Consider the following 22,511-nt stretch of genomic DNA (forward strand, 5'->3'; position numbering starts at 1 on the left):
CCCAGATGGCCTGAAGCAACTGAAGAATCACAAAAGAAGTGCAAATGCCCTGCCCCGCCTTAACGGATGACATCCCACCACAAAAGTAGTGAAAATGGCCGGTCCTTGCCTTAAATGATGACATTACCTTGTGAAATTCCTTTTCCTGGCTCATCGTGGCTCAAAACCTCCCCCACTGAGCACCTTGTGACCCCCACTCCTACCCGCCAGAGAACAACCCCCCTTTGACTATAATTTTCCTTTACCTACCCAAATCCTATAAAATAGCCCCCCCGCCTTATCTCCCCTCGCCGACTCTCTTTTCGGACTCAGCCCGCCTGCACCCAGGTGACTAAAACCTTTATTGCTCACACAAAGCCTGTTTGGTGGTCTCTTCATACGGACATGCGTGACAGCACACGCCAAACACACAGCACTGGCGCCGGCTCCTCACGATGTTCCCCTGACCAGGAAGCCCAGATCCCCATCCCTCAGCCCAGCCACGTGGTGACAAGCACGCCAGCTGCTAGACTTTCCTCAAAGCACCTGAGAGGGCGTCACCAGGCTGACTTCCTGCCTTCGGGGCCTGGCCCTGGCACTTGGGAGCTGTGTGTCCTCGGGTAAGGGGCTCATTGTCTCTGTGCCCCGTTGCCTAATCAGCAAAATGAGGTGACAGAGAACCTCAGGCAGCGGTTTCAGGGGTTAAATATGACTGTACCTCTCAACGGCCTGGGGTAAAGCGACTTCCTGCATTCCTACCCCCTGCTACTGCTGAACACCCAGGGAAAAAAAATCAGCGGGTGAAGGCGGCATGGCTGGTGCTCCCTCAGTCTGGAGCTGCCAGCACTGACTTACGATGCAGCCTCCAGTATGCTCTACAGGCAGGACCAGGGCCGCCATCCCCTCTGCCCCCACCCAGCATCCACAGGGAGGTCAGAGTTGAGCTGATGGGAAGCTGTGCTGTACAGCAGCCCGGCGAAGGCCTGGACTCTGGAGCCAAACTCCTGGGGCTTGAATGGGATTCTGCTCATGACTATCTGAGACCCTTGGGCAGGTCATTCATTAACCTGCCTGTGCCTTGGGTTTCCCCAGACATGAAGAAGATCAAGCAAAATGGGCATTATCTTGTAGATGTCTCAATGTCTGTCCGACGCACTCTCAGGACAGGGCCCAGCACAGGGCACCTGTTGGAGGTGGTGGTGTTGCTCTCTTCCAGATGGTGTTGCTCTCTTCCAGATGGTGTTGCTCTCTTCCAGATGGTGTTGCTCTCTTCCAGATGGTGTTGCTCTCCGTGTTTTCTTTTGCTTCTCTGTTTTGATTCGACTCTAAGTGCCAAAGAAATTACTTAACTCCTAGTAGCTAGAATCTCCCTGCTCTCAGGTTCTCAGGTTTACAGAAAGGGCTGTCTTGACAGGCAAGTTCCTGAAAACCTCTTCTATGTTTAAATCCTGATGCACATCTTTGCTAAACCCCAAAACCAGCCCAGGGTACTCCTTGGGCCTCAAGACTTCACGGAGCGCGACCAAGAAAAAAGACACCTCCCCGCTGCCACCAAAACCTCCTGACCATTCATCCTTTAGAGAACAAGGCCTGGAAGTGTCCCTGGCACTGGAGTTGTGTCTATGGGTACCGTGAAAGGAAAATAAATCTCAGGACCCCACAATCATGAAGCCTCAAGCTGGGAACTGTGTCAGCAAACCTGCCTTCCATTTTATTTCTAAATAAGATAGCTGCAAAGATGAAAAAGCCACATCGCTCCCTCACAACTTGCGCACAAAGAGATCCCTTGTGGGGCTCCAGATCTTTACCCTAAAACAGTTCTGTTGAACTTCACCCAGGCAATGTAAATTGATCATTTATCTCCACAGGGGTGGGACAAAAGAACTTAGCTCCTAACCCTCTGCTCACCCGAGACAAATGTATATCTGACTATTTCTTCTGCCCTATTATTTATGCAAAAATGCAGACTCACTGAGCCAGACTAAGGCATAAATGATTATCCCTCTGCCTCCTTCTCACATGGAAATTGTGTATTCAGTGAAAGGCTCATCAGAGACTCAAAAGAATGCAACCCTTTGTCTCTTCTCTACCTATTGAAACCACCATTGCAAAATTATAACTGAGACAGTGAAAGAGATCTGACCTAACTCCCTCCTGCTTCTCACCTCCAAGCTGTCCTTGTTCATTCCTGGGTGTAGGCTGAACGAACTCTGTGAGAAGCTTAGTGTGTAGTTTCGCTTTGAAACAAAGAAGATAACAGCCCTTTCCCAAAACAAGCCTCCTTCCCTGCCTGGAAATAAGACTGCCTTTGCAGGACTAACAAATTGGCCACAAGACTATAAACTATTGTTTAAGAGTCATGCAGCTAGAGGCCGCAAGATTCTGACCTTCCCCAGATTGCTCCTGGAGATAACGTCACTATTGTAAAACCTAAGATCAGGTCTTGAGATATTTTGCAGCCCTGCCCTCTATGGATCTGGTCCGATCATCTGGTCTTGTGGCCCCCACCCAGGAAATGACTCAGTGCAAGAGGACAGCTTCAACTCCCTGTGATTTTACCTCCAACCCAACCAATCAGCACGCCCAACTCCCTGGCCCCCTCGCCACCAAATTATCCTTAAAACCTCCAGTCTCCAGATTTTCAGGAAGACTGATTGAGTAGTCATAAAACTCTGGTTTCCCGCATAGCCAGCTCTGTATGAATTACTCTTTCTCTATTGCAATACCTATGTTGATAAATTGGCTGCATCTAGGCAACGGGCAAGGTGAACCCACTAGGCGGTTACGCTATGACCCGGAAGCCTGCACTTCAAATGGTCTCACCTTTGCAGACCAAAACAATGGACATCTGACACATACTGATGACTCATGTCTCTCTAAAATGTATAAAAGCAAAGCTGCACCCAGACCACCTTGGCCACATGTCATCGAGACCTCCCGAGGCTGGGTCACAGGTGCGTCCTGAACCGATTGAGACTCATCTCAGACACCTTTGGGTCACCGTGTGCTCAGGGGTTGTATGTAACGTGTTCTGGAGTGTATCTTATCTAGGCGCTCTCCATTGTATCTGGCTGAGCGTGGAAGCAGGTTGCTCTGCCCAGTGGAATGTTCTGTCTACAGAAAGTCACCAACATGCCCCATTCTCCAAGGACACAAACACCTAGACATGAAACCCCCGCTGCACACCACAGGTGGTTCTTTGATGGGTGAGTGGGCAGGACTTGACAGCCATGGTTTCTCAGTCAACAGCTGCAGTGTTGGGATCAGGTTCCCAAGGTGGACCCTGCAAAGGCCAAGGCTTCCCAGGGAACGCACTGCTGAAATTACTCTCTGCTTCCCAGTAGCCAGCCTCACAGACTCCCTAAACAATGCTTCTCAGACCTCAGCGGCATGAGAAACATCTGGAAGGGTGATTACAGTCAACCTTGGGGCCCCTCCCTGAGGGGTTCAGATTCAGCAGGTCCGAGGCCAGGCCTGAGAAGCTACTTTGCTCACGAGCTCCTGGGTGCTGCTGCTACCCCAGGGAACCCACTTAGAGAACCACTTGTCCAGAAGTGGGAAAGGCCATTCCTTCCACGAACTCACCATCCAACTCAGAGGCCTGTCCGGGGTGGGGCAACCCAGCCTCTCCTCCACCCCAAGGGGAATAGCAAGGGGGTAGTCTGTGACAGAGAGGAGCGCAGGCAGCCTCCCTGACCCGTGGGAAGGAGCTTGCTGGCCGCACAACGCAGAGGCAGAACGGAAGGGTGTGACGCTCAGGTGTGCAGCGTGAATTCTGATGACCAGTAACTGAATTAACAGAATTCAGGATTATCCGCTAGGCTCTCTCAACAACTCTGGCCCCAGGGTAGAATCAACCCACAATTTCTCTCCCCTGTGGTCATCTGAACCCCAGGACCGCTGTGCCAGCCTGAGAATCACAGCCTTGGCGGGACGGGAAGAGCCATGTGTCTGGGCCTGCGCGGCACCTCAGCGAGCAACGCATTGCATTTGACGCCCGGATGATGGGGAGGCCCTGCTCGTGGAGCTCCTCGAAGCAGCTCCTCGGCTCCCCCAGGCTGAGGAACCCCGACCACCCCCGACCTGCATCAGAAGCTGCAGTTCAGGAAACAGAGGCAGGTCAGAGCAGGCCCAGGACTCATGGCCGCGTCCACTCACGGGAAAAGCACCGCCAAGCACGCCGGGCGGGGAAGATGCTATTCTCTAGGATACCTGCATGCTGTCCAAGGTGTTCTGTGCGAAGAGCAAAGCAAGACAGTTACAGAAAGACGCCGTAAATAAAAGACGACACAATTCCCAGCACATCCGAATTGCCTTCTCTGTTTTTCGAACCAAAGCACGCTGCGTTGCGACCGTCACCATGTTTGAAAGCATGCACCACCAGCAGCACGGGGTGACAGGTGACGGCGGGATCGTGGAGGACCGGTCCCTCAGAGGCGGACTGAAGCCACACAGGGTCACGTCAATGGGCTCCGGGGCAACTGGGGAGAGGAAACTACCTTTTCTGCCAGGAGATGATGCAGATTAAAGTGCAGTGGATAACTCAGGCCAGGGAAAGTGAATTATTTTCCAGGGAGATAAATAGCCATTTGGAGGTCTGTTTCTATTCTCCCAGGTTATATATTTTCCTATTTGCTATTCATCTCACTCCTCCCTCCAGATAGTTATTAACTAATGGAGGCTTTCAGAAAATCCTTTTTAATATATAGGATGATAATGATGAAACCTTTTCCTGTGGGAGGAATAGACTTTAAAAGGCAACGTAAGAGATGCACATAGCCTGTTTTCAGTGGCTGCTGCTCCCCCGGGGACAAGGGACAAGGTCATTTCGAAGAGGGCAGCCTCATCCAATATTGGGAAACCGTGGCCTCTCTTAAGGGAACATTACTGGGAGGAGGCCACCCTAGGGCAGATCCACTCCTACGTAAATCTCTCCTTATGGGGTGGTGAATTACACCATCCTTGACTTCGGCAGGTGGGGGCCCCAGCTCACCATAGCCCATCCACTGTGCATGACGGATGCAGACAGCAGAGGCCTCAGGGGGACCCCATAGCCCTCCCCGTCTGCCTGGCTACTCACTCCCAAGGAGGCTGGCACTGGACCAGGAGCCAGGGACGGGGTGGTCACTCCCAAACACACCACTCATGCAGGTGGGACATAGCGGTTGTTTCCTTCCCAAGGCCAGTGGGAAACATCTCTGGGAGGCAGGAGAAGGTCACTTACGCCGTGTTTGCGAGGACCACACCCGAGGAAGTGCCTCGGATGGCGCTGAGGACTCTGATTCCCCAGGCCCTTCTTACTCTGATCCTACAAATGCCTCCCCAGCATGAGTGGCATACCTTAAAAAGGTACCCCAAGGCAGTTCATCAGGGGCCAGGGCAGCCTCCAGAGGGTCCACCCACCTTTCCCCCCGGGGAAATCAATTCGCAAGCAAGCGAGTGAGCCATGCCCCCTTGCTTTCCACCCAAGAGGAGCCAGCGGAGGACAGCAGACCACGTCTGAGACACACAATTCTGGGTCTGCATGTGTGGTCAAGGGAAAGCTGCTCAACCGCTCTGTGCCTCAGTTTCCCTGTAAGAACGGACATCGACCTGGCACCTGTCGTACTGGTTGCTTGTGAGGCTGATGTGAAAAGATGCATGGATGGCATCTAGTAACTGGTGCACCAGGCTCACTTCATACACATCATCTATTATTTCTAGCAGGCATCAACGAGATGCAACTCTCCCCAGTGTCCCCCACCCCCCGGGCAGAAAGCAGGGGCACGCTCCTTACCTCTAGCAGCCGCACTGCACCTTCATGCTCCTTCTTAGCCTCAACCTGAGCCTTTTTTGAGGAAAAGAGAGAAAAGAGTAAATGTCCAAACGAGAAAGAAGATAATCAGATCAATGTCTGAATCACTGCGGGTGGGGGGTCATTTATTTTTATTCCTCTAACAGAGGAATTAAAGTTATTCCTATTCGCTAGTTATTTTAACTTTTATTTGAGTTTCAGAAATACATGTGCAGGTTTGCTATACAGATAAATTTCACGTCCGGGGGGTCTGGTGCACAGATTATTTCTTCCCCCAGGTGATAAACTTGGTAGCAGAAGTATCCCGCCAATGCCTCTGATAGCACCTTCATCTGCCCAGACGTCCAATGAACTGCTTTGGAAACAAAAACTAATCCTGCAGACTTGACCCCCAATCAGCTCTAGGTTCCCTGAGACCTCACCAGGCCCTGGAGGAGGGGCTGGGGCTGGGTCCTGAGCACGCAACAGGTCTTGGCACCTGCAGCCTGCGGCAAGGCCGCCCTCTTCAAAGCACTTGTGGCAAAGCCATCCAGACCCCACAGAATAAGTAACTTCACACATTTCACTACAGAAATGTCTTGGGATGGCTGCTCCCCGGGCAAAGGGCAGATTCAAACACAGCTGAAATGGAACACTGTTATTTCTTGTCCTCACAGACCTGGAAGTCCCAGCATCATCGATGGAAAGGATCTGTCATGTTTGCCTGTCTGGCTTTGATGCCCTCCTCTCCTGGGAAGAGCCTTTGGACTGGCTGGGGTCTGGCCCTCCCCTGTGCTAAGCACGGTTCTGGACCCTCAGCGACTGGTGACCTGGGTGGCATGGGGCCTATGGAGGGCAATGGGCCTCTGCCTGAGAATACTGCAGGAGAGGGAGGCTCCTTTCTACTGGACTTTGGCTTGGGAGGAGGTGAGGCTGGAGCTGCTGTAGCCACTTTGCCACCAGGAGGGTCAGGGCTGGACTGGCCAGGGGCCTCCACAGGGAAACCAAGACTGAAGCTGATCCAGAGGAGGGCAGAGAGCAGCCCAGTCCTGGTGATATCAGGGAGGCTTTGGATTCTGCTGAGTCTGAGGCCAGTAGATTTGAGCCCTGGATCCAGCCGTATCCGAAGTCAAATTTTCAGGGATGGGTACAAACACAATTTCCTGTTTGGATTTTCTGTCACTTGAAACCAAGAGTGCTAATGAACATCATCCTCAACTGTGAAAGCAAGGGACACTTCCTAAAGTGTGGGACGCTGGAGATCGGATTCCTGAGGCTGTGACGAGACCGAGGACAAAAGACAAACCAGGCTCCCGCCTGCAGCACAGTCCACATTGTGCACCTCACACTGGCGTCGGCGTCTCCCAAACATTCCCCATGCAGCAGGAAAACGGGGATTTTTAAGGAGCATGATTTTCTGACACCAGAGTGCACCTACCTCTTAAAACATGGAGCACGAATAAAGAATCCATATGCTACTCTACGACTTACTTTGGAATTATCAGTTTCTAGAGAAATATTTCCTCTAGCTGCCTGGAGAATAATTAGTGATGGACAATTCAACATCATAAATAAGCAAGTGAACATTATCTTCACAGCTTCTACTTCTCACTCGCAAAATCCCGTGGGCTGAAAAGAGGGAAGAGCTGGCTTCCCCAGCCAAGGGGAAATCTGCCATTCCCCAGGCTAAAAATGAAAAGTCGTCTGAGGTTTCCATAGAGTTCATTCATGTGCGTTCCATTCTCACATCTTTCCAATGAGAGTTTCAAGAGCTGGGCAAGGGACTGGAACGGAGCACATTAATTACACCATTCTCGAATTCAGCTCAACCGCTGAAGGCCGAAAACTGTTCCTTTCAAAGCAAAAACCAGCAAGAGCAACAATAAATAACAAAATAGAAAAAGAGACAAGCAGGGAACATACAGGGATTATATAAATGATGCCACCACTGACTCAGTTGAATCAAAGATAGTTTTAAACTGGCAGGATTTAAAAAAAAAAAAAAAATTCCAGCAGGCTGTTAAAACTCAGCCAAGCTGGCAGTACAACTTCGTTTCCAGCTTCAGATGAAAACCAGTGCATTTTTGCAGGCTACTTGCAAGCTGGGCCATTTGAGCAATCAGAATAGACTGTTAAAACTGGCAGCACTGAGTTCTTACAAAATCCAAGCGACAGCTTAAGCTAGGCTCATTTAGGGGCCAACATAGGGAAAGTGCGACCTTTACGGAGAGTGGTTCCTGCAGAGCAGGGAGACTGGAGCTCCTGACGCTGGAGGAAGAGGCCTGAGGACCAGGCCTGTTACCCAGAGGATCTGCTATCCGGGAGTGTGGGCAGGCTCTGCAGCAGCAGCAGCAGCAGCAGCGTCCAGGGAGACGGCACTCGCAGAAGGGAGGGCAGATTCCCCGTGGCTGAAGTGCTGGGCATCTAGCTGGGTTGGATGCGGCACAGAGCAATAAGCCATCCAGGCCCCTGGCGACTGTGGCGGGACAACGGGCGTTGGCTTATATGGAGCAGAGTGAGGGGCCTCCGTGGATGCTATGAAATATTAGCTCTGCAGAAAAGTCAGTGAAACTCACGGAACTATGCCAAGGGCTATAAGGACCCTCAAATCAGGAGTTCTGCAGAGCTGAGGGCCGATGGACATTTTCTAATACTCCAGGAGCACACAGGATTGGGGCAGATGCCACCTGAAATTAACACAGAGGGTCAGCTATGACCCACCCCAGCCATCCACACACAACTGAGGCCAGCACAGCAAATTCAGTCAAAGCATTAACTAGGCATCGGGTGGCAAGCTCAGCTTCTCTCAGTATCACACGTTTCAGTAATGCCCTTAAGACTGAAAGCGATCATCCTACCGGTAAGAGGAATTGTAGACCGAAGTAAAATCGGTCAAGTCTGCAGATGAATTATAAATATGGAAAAGCCCTTTAGCTCACACCACTGGATCATCATAATTGCCGCTTGTCACAAGACAAGACGTTCTTGTGGAGGACGTAACCTACACAAGAAACTGAAAGTCTGAAGCAACGGAACACAGCCGGACTCCAGGCTGACCGTTCACCTGGAGAGGAAGCTTCAAGGTTTCGGGATCGGATCTCAAGTGGACCACGGGCATGTTAGCCTCAGCCTCCATATCTGTAACATGGAGAAAAAAATGGTGCCTCCATCCCACAGGTTACACGAGGGTTGACTGTTCATTGATTCACTCTGCAGGCTAAAACTGAGCGTTGATGCCAATTTATCGTCGGTCATCTCATCCATGGGATTTTGACCCTACTGCTCCGACTGATGGAACCTCGCCACATCTCCAATTCCTTCTGTGCCCTTGAGCACCTCCGTCCATCCAGGATTTGCTGGGAGCTCCTAGGTGTCAGGCGATATCCTATGCGTCCGATGTACCTTTCACAGAGCTGAAGTGCCAGCAGGTGGAGGTGGGCAGTCGGCAAATCGCCACATGAGCAAGCAGGCAAGTTTTGGCATCAGTAAATGGGGCGATGTGCCATCTGTCTGGGCACGGAGTGGCGTCTGGTCTGAGGGAGACTCAGTGAGAGAAATGAACCAGTTTTGCAACAACCCAGGGACCAGGCATTGTCGATGAGGGTCCCTGAGAGGGAACTGGCTTTGGCATGGTCCAGGGAGAGGAGGGAGCAGCTGCAGTGTGAGGAGCAGCTGCAGTGTGGGGAGCAGCAGAGGTGGTTCAGCTCAAAGGAGGCCACGCCTGCACTCCGGGCCCCAGTCCGGAGACGCTGCACCAGCGGATTTGTGCCAGAGTCGTTTCTGCCATCGTCATGGCCATTCACAGCCTGTTCTCACACCGCCCCACTCCTTGCTGTGTTGCTGGGACTTTGCTGACACGAGACGCTCCGTAAGCGTCTGCGGAGTGAATGGAGCGAATGGACGCAGGGATTTGTGAATGAGCTCTTGCTCCCAGTCTTCAGGAAGCACACGTCTCCTGAGAGAGCCTATAGTTGCCAGCAGACAGCATGGGTCCTGGCTTGGCTGTCTTTTGCCTTTTTAAACTGTGTCTCTGCTCAGCTCCCAGAGATGAGGGCTGCAGCACGAGCTCAGGATCCCTGACTTCTGGGAGGAGAGCCCTGGGCAGTTTCATCACTCATTCGTCATTCACCCATGTGTTTATTTCTCCGATTTAACAAATCCTTTCCCTTTCACATGACCTCACGTGCTTCTCCCAACCTCCATGCAGGGCAGGAGGACAGGTGGAGCTGCCTGGGAGAAAGGTGCCCCTGGACAAGGTGCTGGGATGTGGGCCCGATATCAGACGCCTGAATGTCCAGCATCTTCTCAGGGGTGGTCAGGTCTGGAGGTGAGGCTGATCCCACAAAGCAATCTCCAAGTACTGCAAAATATGGCAAAATCCACCAGTATTTCAGGAAAAATAAACTCCTGCCTCACATTGCACATCAAGAAAAACAACATTATAGGATCGAGGAAGCTGAGGCTGAAAGCACAAAGAGGCAGGGAGGAGACTCCCAGACGGTGGGGAGGGGCATTTCCAGGACCTGGACTGAAGGAAGAGGCTCCAGGCAGGGTCTCCATGGGGAAAATGGAATCAGAAGTTCCCTGGAGGACTGAGACTTTCCTGAGAGGAATTTTACAGCTCCAGCAGGGAACTGGGGAGCCAAGGAATGATGGGTACACAGATAAGGAAGACAATAAGCAAACAAAAAAAGCAATTAGCTCCAGGGAAAGGAAGAGCTGTACAGAAACGGGAAATGCTGCGGTTACAGAGCTCAAGGAGTTCAGCAGAAGTGTAGGTGCTGGTGAGGACAGAGGGGAGTTCCACGTGGGACGTGGCGTCTGAGGCCACCCAAGCAGTGGTGTCAAGCAGAGAGTGAGTAAGGGAATTGGGGTGCAGTGGCGTCCAGGTGTAAATCCGGGAGTTACCACGCAGAGGTGGTGCTGAAACCCACGCATCTACTCGAGGGCACGAGACAGTGAGTGTAGACTGAAAGGGATGTGGCTTGAGGACTGAGTCTTGGGGTCACCTGTGATGTGTAGGGGGGTTGGTGTGGAGAAGGAAACCAGGAGAGGGTGGTGTCCTTGGAGGCCATAAGCTCAAACTGGGCCCCCGGGTCAAAGAAAATAAGGACAGAGGACTACCCACTGGACTGTAAGCCCACACATTGGTGACATTAACAAAAGCCACTTGTTGAGGGTGGGGCCCCGTGACGGCAGGTTCATGAAAGAGCTGGGGTTGCAGAAAGACAGAAGAGGTTGCTTCTTTGAGACGCCTCCACAGCACCCTCATCAGAATCATCTTTGGGCCTTGGATAGTCCGAAGATGACTGGTGACTTTTATCTTGGTAGGGGGATGAGGGCCAGTCTTCAGCTGATCCATGCCTCATGGTGGAGGCACCATTGCCTGGTGGGGCAAGCGCTCCAGCTCTGTACCTCAGGCCCAAATTCAACCCCTGTCCCCTCCCTGGCTGCACCCCAGCCACCCGGCCTTCCTCCTCTTCCCTGGATACGCTGGGCTAGTTCCCAAGGGGACCCGTGTGTGCACTGCGCCCTAACCCTCGCACACTCCCGACCCAGCTCTTGGCGTGGTGGGCGTCGTCTGCTCCTTGAACTGTCACCTGTATCTAAAGTCACGGCCCCGTCAATCTGCCACTCCATCCTCTCAACTCCCTTCACTCCTCGCCATCATCTGGGCTTACTCACTTTTTCATTGACTTGCTCACCTTTCCTTTTTAGCCTGGGAGGGCAGAGCTGTGTCCCACTCGCGGCTGTGTTCCTGCTTCTGGAACAGCAGCTGAGTGGCTGCCTGGAGGGACAGACGGCTGACACTTGGTGAATGACAGCACGAGGAGGCTGGTCACAAGTGCAGCGCAATGACCACCCACGGCAGAAACTGAACGCGAAGATGCACTCTGGAAAGAAGTCCCGGATCTCATTCCACTCAAGAGTCAGCCTTTCTCTTCTCACGCTAAAAACTACATCAAAGCCTCTAGAGATTACAAAATTGGCCCATTTATATTTCATCCAGTTTGTCTCCCTCTGCCACCCGCCCCACTGATGCAGCATCAAGGTGTCCAAAATAGAGACAACGGTGAGTCCCGAGGATAAAGAGTTCCAAGAGAATGGGACAGTACACAAAAGAGATCACGGACGCAGAATAACGGAGTCGGTTCCAGGTCATTCTCCTTGGCATCAAATGCTTAGTAAATATAACTCCAGGCTCCTAGAGAATGTTCTGTTGAGAGGAGACATCCTGTCCCTTCCTGGACAGTCTCTGAGTTTCTACAGACTGATTATCTGTCTCAGACTGTCCCCGCCTGGGGACGTGGCTTCTGGAGTGGTGATGAATGAATGCAGCTACCATCAGGCGTCACCCAGCCACGGGAAAGGTCCTTGAGACATGGCAGGAGAAGATAAGAGTAATATTCCTGCCTGTGTCCCAGCAATATCCCTTGCGGATAACATCTAATGAAATATTGCTGCTCCGGGTACCTGCTACCTTACTATGACAGGTAATAAGGGCTGTGAAGGTCCCATCAGCGCTGGCTTAATGAAATCTATCCTTAATACGATCTCGTGCTAAATGATTAGAGAAATGGCATCAGAACTTACCTACCTGTTCCAACAAGCTCTGCTAATAAACTCTGGAGGAGAAACACTGCTCTGACAGATTCCTATCGCCACCCAGGCCGGGTGAATGACTGTGAGTCCTTTATTTTGAGATCCAAGGCCTGGAGAAGCTGTCAGATGGGTGGAGGGGCCACAGAGGGCAGAGGACTGGCCCATCCCAGCCGGCGCCGGGCGGGAGGCTGCAGACCAGCCAGCTGCACTCTGGCCATAGGGGTGGCTGCCCTGCCAGGAGGAGAAGGCAGGACTGGGTGGGGACACTGGGCTCCAGAAGGAAATGAGATGAGAACTGTTCACAAGTCCCCACCTTCTGATTTCTTCCCGGGGGCACCCCAAGCCCATAGGCTCCAGGAATACCACCCTCCTAGCTCTTTGGCTAGAGACAGCAGGACCGTGGCTGAGGACTGGAGTGGGGATGAGGTTACCTGTCTCAGCCCCCAGACCCATCACAGGTTCCCAGGAGGTAAAAATCCCAAATCACTCAGTCCTTCCTTCCCTCCTTCCCTGGTGCCTCTCTCCTTTCTCTCCTGATTTCTTTTCCTTTCTGTCTTATCTTTCCTTTTTCCTTTCTTACTAGGGTCATGCTATAAACACTGCTCTGCAGCTCAGTTTCCTCACTTGACAACGTCATGCGAACAGCCTCAGGACAGCAGGATCACATCACCACGGTCCTGTCCACTGACACCACGGTCCTGTCCACTGACACCAGCACGGTCCTGTCCACTGACACCACGGTCCTATCCACTGACACCACGGTCCTGTCCACTGACACCACACGGCGCGTGGTGCGGCTGGACCACGGCACACATGCCATCACCCTTAGGTGGCCATCAGTTGGGTCCAGTCCCCATCCCCACTGCCACACAGCAGCACTGCAAGAAAACAAAACTCCTTTTGAACGGGTTCCTGTATTCCTTGCAGGGCATCGTCCAGGATGGAGGTCCAGGATGGAGGTGGCAGGGTCACCCTCTGTGTGACTTTTAGTTTAAACAGATGCAGCACATTGCTTTTTCCAGAAGTGGAAGCAATTCATACCCTGCCAGCCATCTCTACGCATGTGCGTTTCCCTACAGCCTCGCCAGCATCAGAGGTTAGAGCTTTGGATCCACTTTTGCTTTGTAAAACACAAACACAGGTCTACTTAAGAAACACCAGAGCAGGAAAGCAGAAATGACTCTGAATCCTTCAGTGCAAGGAGAGAGAGGAAGAGGCCTGGGAGCCGAGGCTGCAGGTCGGCCGTTCCACCACACCGGGGATCCCCGGCCCACCCGCGGACTCCTTGCCTCACACACTGCACCCGGCTGCCTGCCACTTACCTTCTGCAGAAGGTCAATTTCCTGCTGCTTGGCGCTGAGAACAGCCAGGGCCTGCTCATGCTCCAACTCCAGCTGCTGCCGCCGTTCAGCCGCCTCTCGCATATGCTGTGGGGACAGAGAGAGGCCTGGCTGAGCAGGGCAGCCTGTGCCCACAGGCGTGCATCCTATACCCTGCACCAAGTGGGCTCTGACTCAGCCCAGTCACTCCAGAGCAGCCCTTCGCCACCCCACGGGGCACCCACCTCCGTGCTTCCAGAGGCGGCACTCTCAATGAGGGAGCCGTGACATGAACAAGCCCTCCACCTGCCTCTTCTCCTCCTCAGGTTCCAAATGCAGCGAGCGTTTGAGCATAACCCTGTTCTCACGCAAAGGTGACTTTCCTCTTTTTGCTTGTTTTGAAAAACTTCACCTCCCTCCTCTGCCTTTTTTGCCCAGGTCCTTTGTATGTAACAGCAAAGGCTTACTGATGTTGTCCTATGTGCCCAGCACTGCTTCAAGGTTTTAGCTGCATTCAAGTCATAGATCCCCATCATCAGCCTACGAGGTAGGTTCTATAAGTAGCCTCATTCGACAGAGAGGGAAACTGAGGCACAGGAAGTCATCGTTGCCCATTACACAGCTGGGAAGTGGACACCCGTTCGGAATGCAAACCCAGAGTCCTCACCCTCCCGGGAGCTTCCCAACCTCAGGCTCTGGTCCTGACTGCCGACTCCGGTGAACCAGAGCACTCAGACCCAGGAGTCCAGATTCCTTCGCCTACCCCCTCTGGAAAGGTTGCAAGGTGGCCCTCATTGGCCAGGCCCATTTTCTGGAGCAGAGAGGAGAAGCCGTATTCCTGGCTCTGTCCCCTCCTCCTGACGATCTGTCTGTCTTGCTTGGAGGGACAGCGCTAAATCCCCAGCGCCACAGTTTAACTCTCACCTACTCGCCCTCCGTGTGCCCTTCCCTCCCTTCTGACGGGTCTCACGGGCCCAGAGTCACCATCGCATGGGAAATGGCATGGGGTAGAAAAGGCCACAGCGGGCAAGCAGTCATACAGTCATACTGGGAATAGTCACAGAAAACATTTCCTGGGGCCCCCAAGCCACTCCTGGGGGCTTGGACAACCAGCTGCAAAATGCTGCAATTTCACTGTCATTTCCTTTCATTCATATATGTGTGTGTGTGTGTGTGTGTGTGTGTGTGTGTGTGTGGCGACTTCGTGGTCAACATTTTAAAATCTGGGTCTTTTATATGAAAGTCCAGATTCCTTCAAAAATGGGAAGAGTTGGCCACGCATGCCTCCAGAACAGGACTGAGAAGGGAGTGGGAGCTGCCCCTTTTGAGGGCGCACACCCCTGATGGCCACTGCCCCACAGACTTGCCCCCCTGCATACCCTGACATCCGAGGGCCACACAGATGACCCAGGTCCTAAAGCAAGCGGGTGCCTTGGCCCAGCGGGGCACGGGGAACTTTCCTCCTGGGCTGGAACTGGTTGGTCATTTATTCATTATTTTAATGTATTTATTATTTTACAATTCTATTGATTTTTAGTCTTTTACTCATTTTTATTTATTTTTTATTTTTATTTTTTTGAGACGGAGTCTCACTCTGTCACCCAGGCTGGAGTGCAGTGGCAGGATCTTGGCTCACTGTAGCCTCTGCCTCCTGGACTCAAGCTATTTTCGTGCCTCAGCCTCCCTACTAGCTGGGATTACAGGTGCCCACCACCACACCTGGCTAATTTTTGTATTTTTAGCAGAGACGGGGTTTCACCATGTTGGTCAGGCTGGTCTCAAACTCCTGACCTCAGGGGATCCGCCTGTCTAGGCCTCCCAAAGTGCTGAGATTACAGGCATGAGCCACCTTTACTCATTTTTATTTAGTTTTGGAGTCCTAAAGGCCTGTAGCCTTTGCGAGTCATGAGGTCGGACACACGCGTCCAAGAGAAAGTTAGCATGGTTTCCTGAGGCCGCTGCCAACTCAGCCTGAGCTGGAAAGATGAGCCTGGCAATGGGGAGGCGAGGAAGTCCCTGCTGAGACTGGCAGGCGGCAAGGGCAGGGGGCACTCAGGCTCTGGGGGAGGGGTGTGGGGCCCCGTGGGAAGAGGCAGACAGGCCGATTACATTCTTCTTGCCAGTTTCCCAAAGGTAGCTCTACCTGCTGCCACCGAAAGCTCCTTTCTTCTGGGAAATACCTTGAAACACAACCACTTTCACTGAGGATGGGGAAGGCCTCCACTTTTCATTCTGCAAACTGCTGTGGTTGGTGGGATATTTTGTTTGTGTTTAAAAAGTGAAGTCTTCCTCCCAGGCTGTGTTTCAGGCACGGAGGCCTCACGTGCCGGTTCATCCACCTTTTTAAGCTGAATAACCTCGGCATCCTCTCTGCTGTCTCCAGAAGAGGCTTCCAGGGAACTCGGAAGCTGTAATTACCCTGCACCCCCACAGACATCTGGGGGTTTCACTGTTGCTATGGGAACTCTCACAAGAACCCAGGATCCTGAGAAAACGGAATTCCCCAGAACATGAACAAACCCCATGAAACACGGGTGCCATGGTCCACGGTCAGTGGCCATCGCCGGTTCACGCTGGGGCCTCATGGGTCCCAGGGAAACACCGTGCTTGTATTTTCCCACGTTCACTCCAGTTCTGAGCCCAGGCAGGCCTGGTCCTCCCAGGAAGGAGCCCTGGGTATTTGCTGCTCAGTCCTCCCGAGATCCACCTTGGCACAAGGCTCTCCCCGCCCCGCTGGGCTGTCAGCCCATTTGGGCCTCGCCATTTCTAACGGTCTCTATCCAAGAGCCTCAGCCTCCCCGCCACCCGCCACCAGCTCACTGTGAGTGCAAACCAGCTGCACACGTTGCAGGGTGTTTTTAGGAGGACGGGGACAAGCCACCGAGACGGACAAACCGACAAAGCCCTGAGAGATGCCAGGAATTCTCCGAGCTCCTGAGAAGCGTTGGGAACTCTTCCCCAAACCCCGGCTGCCACGTCGGTGCGGTGGGGCTTTCCTCTGGGGTCGGGTTTCCCCATGAGGGTCCCGGAGGTCCTCAGGATGGCCAGTCTCTGCAGACCCTCATGAGGCCCTCCGTGTGGGGCTTCCAGCTCCAGAGAGGACTGTTTCTACTCCATTTATTCATTCATTGCTTCTCCTGGATATTCGTTCATCGGACTGACATTTATTGAGCACCTACTAGATGCCAAGAAGCTGGGGACACGGAACAGGACAACCATGTCTTCATGAGAGAACACCCCAAGGGTGGGGGCAGAGCATGAAGGCAGATAGATGAAATGAGAAGGGTCCGAGTGTGGCATAGAGGGGGGCGGAGGCACCCAAATGACATCCGAGGTCCTGGACTTCCAGGAGTGGCCATTTCCTACATCCCAACACCTGCCTCAATCTGATATGAGGAGGAGATTTCAGCCGCATTCCACCAGGAGAACTCGCTCACTCAACAAATATTTCACAAGCACTATGTTTTGTGCCAGGCACCCTGCTGGATTCTGAAGGCTACAGCAACGCAAAACAAAAGCAAAACAAAACCAGCTCTCTTGGAGCTCACATTCTGCAGGGGAGGGGACAGACCTCATCCAAATACACCAATTGTGTGTGTGGACACGGGTCAGCAGTCCTAGGCATGGTGACCGCGGGGTCAGGTGGTCCTAAGAACCATGGGGTCGGGTGGTCCTAAGGGTTATGAACAAATAAAGCCCAGTTGACAAACGCATGCACCTACTATGCAGCCACAAAAATTGTAAAAAATTAAATAAAAGGGGAAAAATAGAAAAAATAAACTGTTAAAAAATATACTTTTGGCCAGGCGCTCAAGCCTGTAATCCCAGCACTTTGGGAGGCCAAGACGGGCGGATCATGAGGTCAGGAGATCGAGACCATCCTGGCAAACATGGTGAAACCCCATCTCTACTAAAAAATACAAAAAACTAGCCGGGCGAGGTGGCGGGGCCTGTAGTCCCAGCTACTTGGGAGGCTGAGGCAGGAGAATGGCGTAAACCCAGGAGGTGGAGCTTGCAGTGAGCTGAGATCCGGCCACGGCACTCCAGCCTGGGTGACAGAGCGAGACTCTGTCTCAAAAATATATATATACACATATATACATATATACATACATATATATACATATATACATATATACATATACTTTTATTTTTTATAATTAAAGGGGATGGGAGCTGCTGTCCAGCTGGGGTCTGGCCCATCAGCTGAGAGGGCCAGGGAAGCCCCCCACCAAGATGGTGCTAAACAATGGCCCAAACCAGAGACAGAGCCCCACGCAGCTGTGGGTGGAAGGCAGGACAGCACAGTGCCCAGAGCCCCCACCCTCACCTAGACACGGTGCCCGGAGCCCCCGTCCCCACCTGGACGCGGTGCCGGGAGCCCCGCCCCACCTGGACGCGGTGCCCGGAGCCCCTGCCCCCACCTAGATGTGTCCTTGAGCCATGCCACTAACAGGGGCTGCGAGGGCCTCTGCGGCTCCTGGAAAGCCCCCAAAAGTTCCCCCAGACACTGGCTCGCTAGCATGGACAATGTCCCACGGGAAGGACAGACTGGGGAAGAAACGTCTCTGCAGAGTCTGCCGGCGACCGTCACTTAGTGTCCTCGGCCGGAAGGAGCCCGATGCCCCCTGAGGTGGACCCCTGACCCCATGTCACATCCCAGCTCAGAGCCCCTCGGTGGGGAGTAAAGTAGCATGCTGTCACAGGGCCACCTGCCTGCCTCTCACGCCCCACTGTGACACCCTGGTTTTCTCACTGTTTCCAAAGAGCAGACCGGTGCCCACCTCTGGACCTTCGCACGTGTTGCTCTCCCTGCCAGCCCGACTCTCACCTTCCAGCCTTCGCCCAAATGCCACTTCACAGTGAAGTCTGGTGGCCTCCCAGCCCCTCCTGGACATGCCACGTTCTCCACCCGCCGTATTTTCCTCCTGACCACCCCCACCCCCAACACACTGGATGGCTCTTGCCTGCTGTGTGTTCCTCCCCCCAAAACATGAGCAGGCACCTTGCCCCACTGTGTCCCTGTCCCCACAACAGGTCACTCGGCACAGATGCCAAATCCTCAAACTGCCACCCTCGTGGCCTTCAGAGCTCAGTCCCACTGCTGTCCCCACCACCCCCGTCTCTAGCTGTATGGGCCTCCTCCCAGCCCCTGGAGCTCTCCACACTCCCCACGTCAGGGGCTGGCAGGGAAGGTTGGGGGAAAGGTGCTTCCAGCTTTTCACGTCAGCAAAAGCCATTAAAGAGCCTGAACACCTGGGCTCAAATACCAGCTCTGATACTGGCCCGCTATGTGGCCTTGGAGTAGTTACTTAACTTCTCTGGTCTCCATGTTCTTCTTTTGGATTAATTTTTCAACACTATTCTTTTACAATTAGTAATTAATGAAATAACTAATGTTAATTATTAATTAACACCTACTTCATAGAGGTGTTTTGAATTTTACCTGAGCTAGAATAGTACCTGGCATCTATTAAGTTCTTTGTGTTATGTTTTAGTCCCAAGAGGAGAAACCCTTTCCCACTGGACGTGTATAGCCCTGTTGATGCCACTTAAACTCCAGGGTGGGAGGGAGGGACTCATGAGGCAACCACGGCTGCACCAACAGGATGACGGACAGCTACAGCCGCATTGGTAAAATGACGGTGAGAAATCGGAATGTGGCCGCTGCCATTTATTAAGCACCTACTATATGCAGGGCACGATGCCTGCCCAGGCACTGTCTCATTTAAGGCTGAGGGTTGGGTGCTGTGGTCACTGCTTCCCAGCAGAGCAATGGACTCAGGGAAGCTGAGCAAGGGCTGAAAGCCACAGCTGGAACATGGCCCATGAGAAGGTCGGAACTCATGGCCAGTCTGCTCCCAGCCACTGCCCCACTTCTGGGTTGAGATGACTTAACACCAGCCACTGTCATCTTGGAGCACTACGGGGACCGGGGCAGAGAAGCAGCTTTTGACTCCCTCGTGGCCCACCTGGCCTGGGTGGCCAATTGTGCAGATGCTTAATTCTGCCATTTTGGTTTAATTCTCGCTAATTTTGTGCTTCTCTTTATTTTGGAAGGGGGCACTGCCAAAGGCAGCCTGTATCATCTTTATTTAGCTCTGGGCAGGAAGTTGTTAGCAAGAGGGCACCACCTTCCCCATCAGGACTCGCTAGGTAGATTCACCAGGCACCGAAACAGCTCAGGGCATGGTCCTGCGGCCTCAGAGTCACCGAGGAGAAAGGGGTGGCAGATGGTATGCTGGGCTCTTGCTTCGGGGTGCCAGTGAAACGAGGGTTTAGAGATCAGATGGATGGAAACAAGTGCAGTGAAGAAGCCTTTGTATTTCTACGGTTAATGAACCAAGTCCGTACGAAGCAGCTGTCAGAAAGGTGTGAATGGGAGAAGCACTCAGCCCTTGAGGACAGCCTCAGTTTCATCACAGATGCCATGGCTGGGAGAACAAGGTTTGCTGGGGCTTGTTTTGGTTTCAGCATCCATCTCTCCAAATCTTACCTGTTTCTGCAAAGCCCTCATCCCCCTCCAGCCACTGCCCATGTATCTGCTTCCTGTCTCAACAAAACTTCTTACAGGATCGGTTCTGCTCACTCCCCTACGGCCTCCCCTCCCATGCACTCTTCCAGCCCTTCCAGTCAGCCTCCTTCCTGTCACTTGGCTGAGATTCTCCCAGTAAGGCAGCCGAGGAGTTCCTGCGGCCCGAGCCCATGGCCACTTTCCTGCCCTGACTAGACCAAATCCCTCAGCAGCACCTGACGCCAGGGCTGCTCCTCCTGGACATGCCCTGGACTCTGGCCCCCGTGGCCGCACTGACCTGGCCTCCCTCCTTGACCTCTGCAATGACCTCCTGCTGATCTCTAAATCCTAGAGGGGCCACGGCTCTATTTATACCGTTCCTTAGGTGATCTTAGCCAGCTTTGAGGTTATAATTGCCACATAATTCCAAATGAACCCTTCATCCCCCCGCCCTCCCAACTCATACCCAACTGCCTACTCATCATCCCCACATGGATGTACGGGAGGAAGCTCAAATTTAGCCTGTCCGAAATAGAATTCTTGATTTTCTTCCTCAAACAAGTTCCCTCCCCAAGCTCTGCCATCTCAGCCAAGGACACCACCATCCCCTCAGCTCCTCCAGATGCAAAGCTGAGAGTCATCCTTGATTTCCTGCTTCTCCAGAGCCACTGGCTGCACCAGAGATTGCCCCACAGCCATTCTCCTTCAACAGCACAAAGGCTGCCAACTGCACCGGGTACAAAATCCAGACTTCTGGCTGCAGCCAACAGGCTCCCCTGTGATCCAGCCTCTTCTCTGCCTTCACCTCTCGCCTCTGCCCCTTCCTCACTGTGCTTTTGCCACACTGGCTTCTGCTCAGTTCCATGACCACGTCAAGGTCATCCCCAACTCCAGGTCTTAGCAAGTCCCACTCCTGCTGCCCAACATGCTTGTCCCTGCATCACCACATGGCCAGCCCTTCACGGCATGATGGGATTTAGGATGTGTTCCCTCCAAACCTCATGTTGAAATGTGATCCCTGTGTTGGAGGTGGAGCCTGGTGGGAGGGTCTGGGTCATGGTGGCGTAGCCCTCATGAATGGCTTGGTGCCCTCTACATAGTGATAAGTGAGTTCTTACTCTGAGTTCACTGGAGAGCTGGTTGTTTAAGAGAACCTGGCTCTGCCTCCCTGTCTCTTGCTACCTCACTCACCATGTGGTACACCTGCTCCCACTTTGCCTTCTGCCATGTCTGGAAGCTTCCTGAGGCCTCACCAGAAGCTGAGCAGATGCTGGTGCCATGCTTGTACAGCCTGCAGAACTGTGAGACAAATATGCTTCTTTTCTTTACAAATTACCCAGTCTCAGGTATTTCTTTATAGCAACACAAAATGGACAAAGACATGGCAAGTGTCCTGACCAGTGACCAGAGATTATTTTATTTACATGTTTATTTTATGTCATCCTTTCCATGCCACTCCCTACCCTTGTCCATGATAACCACAGGATTAGAGGACTTACTTCCCTGTCTGCTGGTGCACCCCCAGCCCATAACAGCCTCTGACATGTGCTGAGGCAGAATCAATGATAGCAAAGGTGAGGCCTCTCACCTAGAACATCTTTCCCATGCCCCCAGCCCACACTCCCCCCTCTCCATCCCTCACAGCCTCCAACATGACTCTGCAGCAATGCTGTAACCTGCTTTGTACTATTCTGATTAATTTCATGTAATTCTCACTTTCTCAACTGGACTAGAAATGGTTCCACTTCCGTGTGCGCACTCCACAGGCAGCAGGAGTCTAATTCACATTTTCTAAGTGGAATTAAAGCAATGATTATGAGTAGAGGATCCATCCCGTGGCTGTCAGGAAACCAAACTTTAACACTTGAGGAGCCTAGAGAAGGCTGGATCCTCACTACCAAAGATTCCACATTTCACCAAACCCACAGTCAAAACTGTGAACCACAGACATAAGCTGGTTCTCCTGGAGGCCATCACACTGGCAGAGTTAGTCACGCAGCTATAATAAAACCTCCCTTGGAGATGGGCTTTGAGACTGAGGAGGGGAGAGTGAAGTGGATGGTGAAAAAAAATGTAAGCCAAAAATAGGAGAGATATTGGCTGCAAAGGCTGAAATTCGTGGTGTTAGGTGGATGGTGGGGGAAAAGATAGCTCGGTAAGGGGTGGTGGGGCCATGAGTTTAATATTAGTGAGGTCTACGAAGTAGCCAAAAACAGAGAAATAGACAAGGCTCACAAACACACCGACATGCTAAATATATCCATCCATCCTGGCATGAGGACATACTGATTCATTCTGCACAGCGTTACTTTTCTAAATGTAG

The 22,511-nt window shown here is 52.6% G+C and overlaps 1 protein-coding gene across 1 annotated transcript in view; it reads right to left on the bottom strand.

Moving 5' to 3' along the window:
- The window catches only part of RIMBP2 (RIMS binding protein 2), a 234,357-nt gene that overhangs the window by 69,393 nt on the left and 142,453 nt on the right, over positions 1-22,511 (bottom strand). The window contains exons 4-5 of the mRNA XM_017867548.1: positions 13,678-13,782; positions 5,756-5,806 (exon numbers count right to left, since the gene is read on the bottom strand). Of these exons, the coding sequence (XP_017723037.1) occupies positions 5,756-5,806; positions 13,678-13,779 (153 nt within the window). The 5' untranslated portion in view covers positions 13,780-13,782. The remainder of the gene's footprint in view (positions 1-5,755; positions 5,807-13,677; positions 13,783-22,511) is intronic.

Source organism: Rhinopithecus bieti, unplaced genomic scaffold, assembly GCF_001698545.2.
Source record: "Rhinopithecus bieti isolate Rb0 unplaced genomic scaffold, ASM169854v2 scaffold_3615, whole genome shotgun sequence".
Classification (NCBI taxonomy): domain Eukaryota; kingdom Metazoa; phylum Chordata; class Mammalia; order Primates; family Cercopithecidae; genus Rhinopithecus; species Rhinopithecus bieti.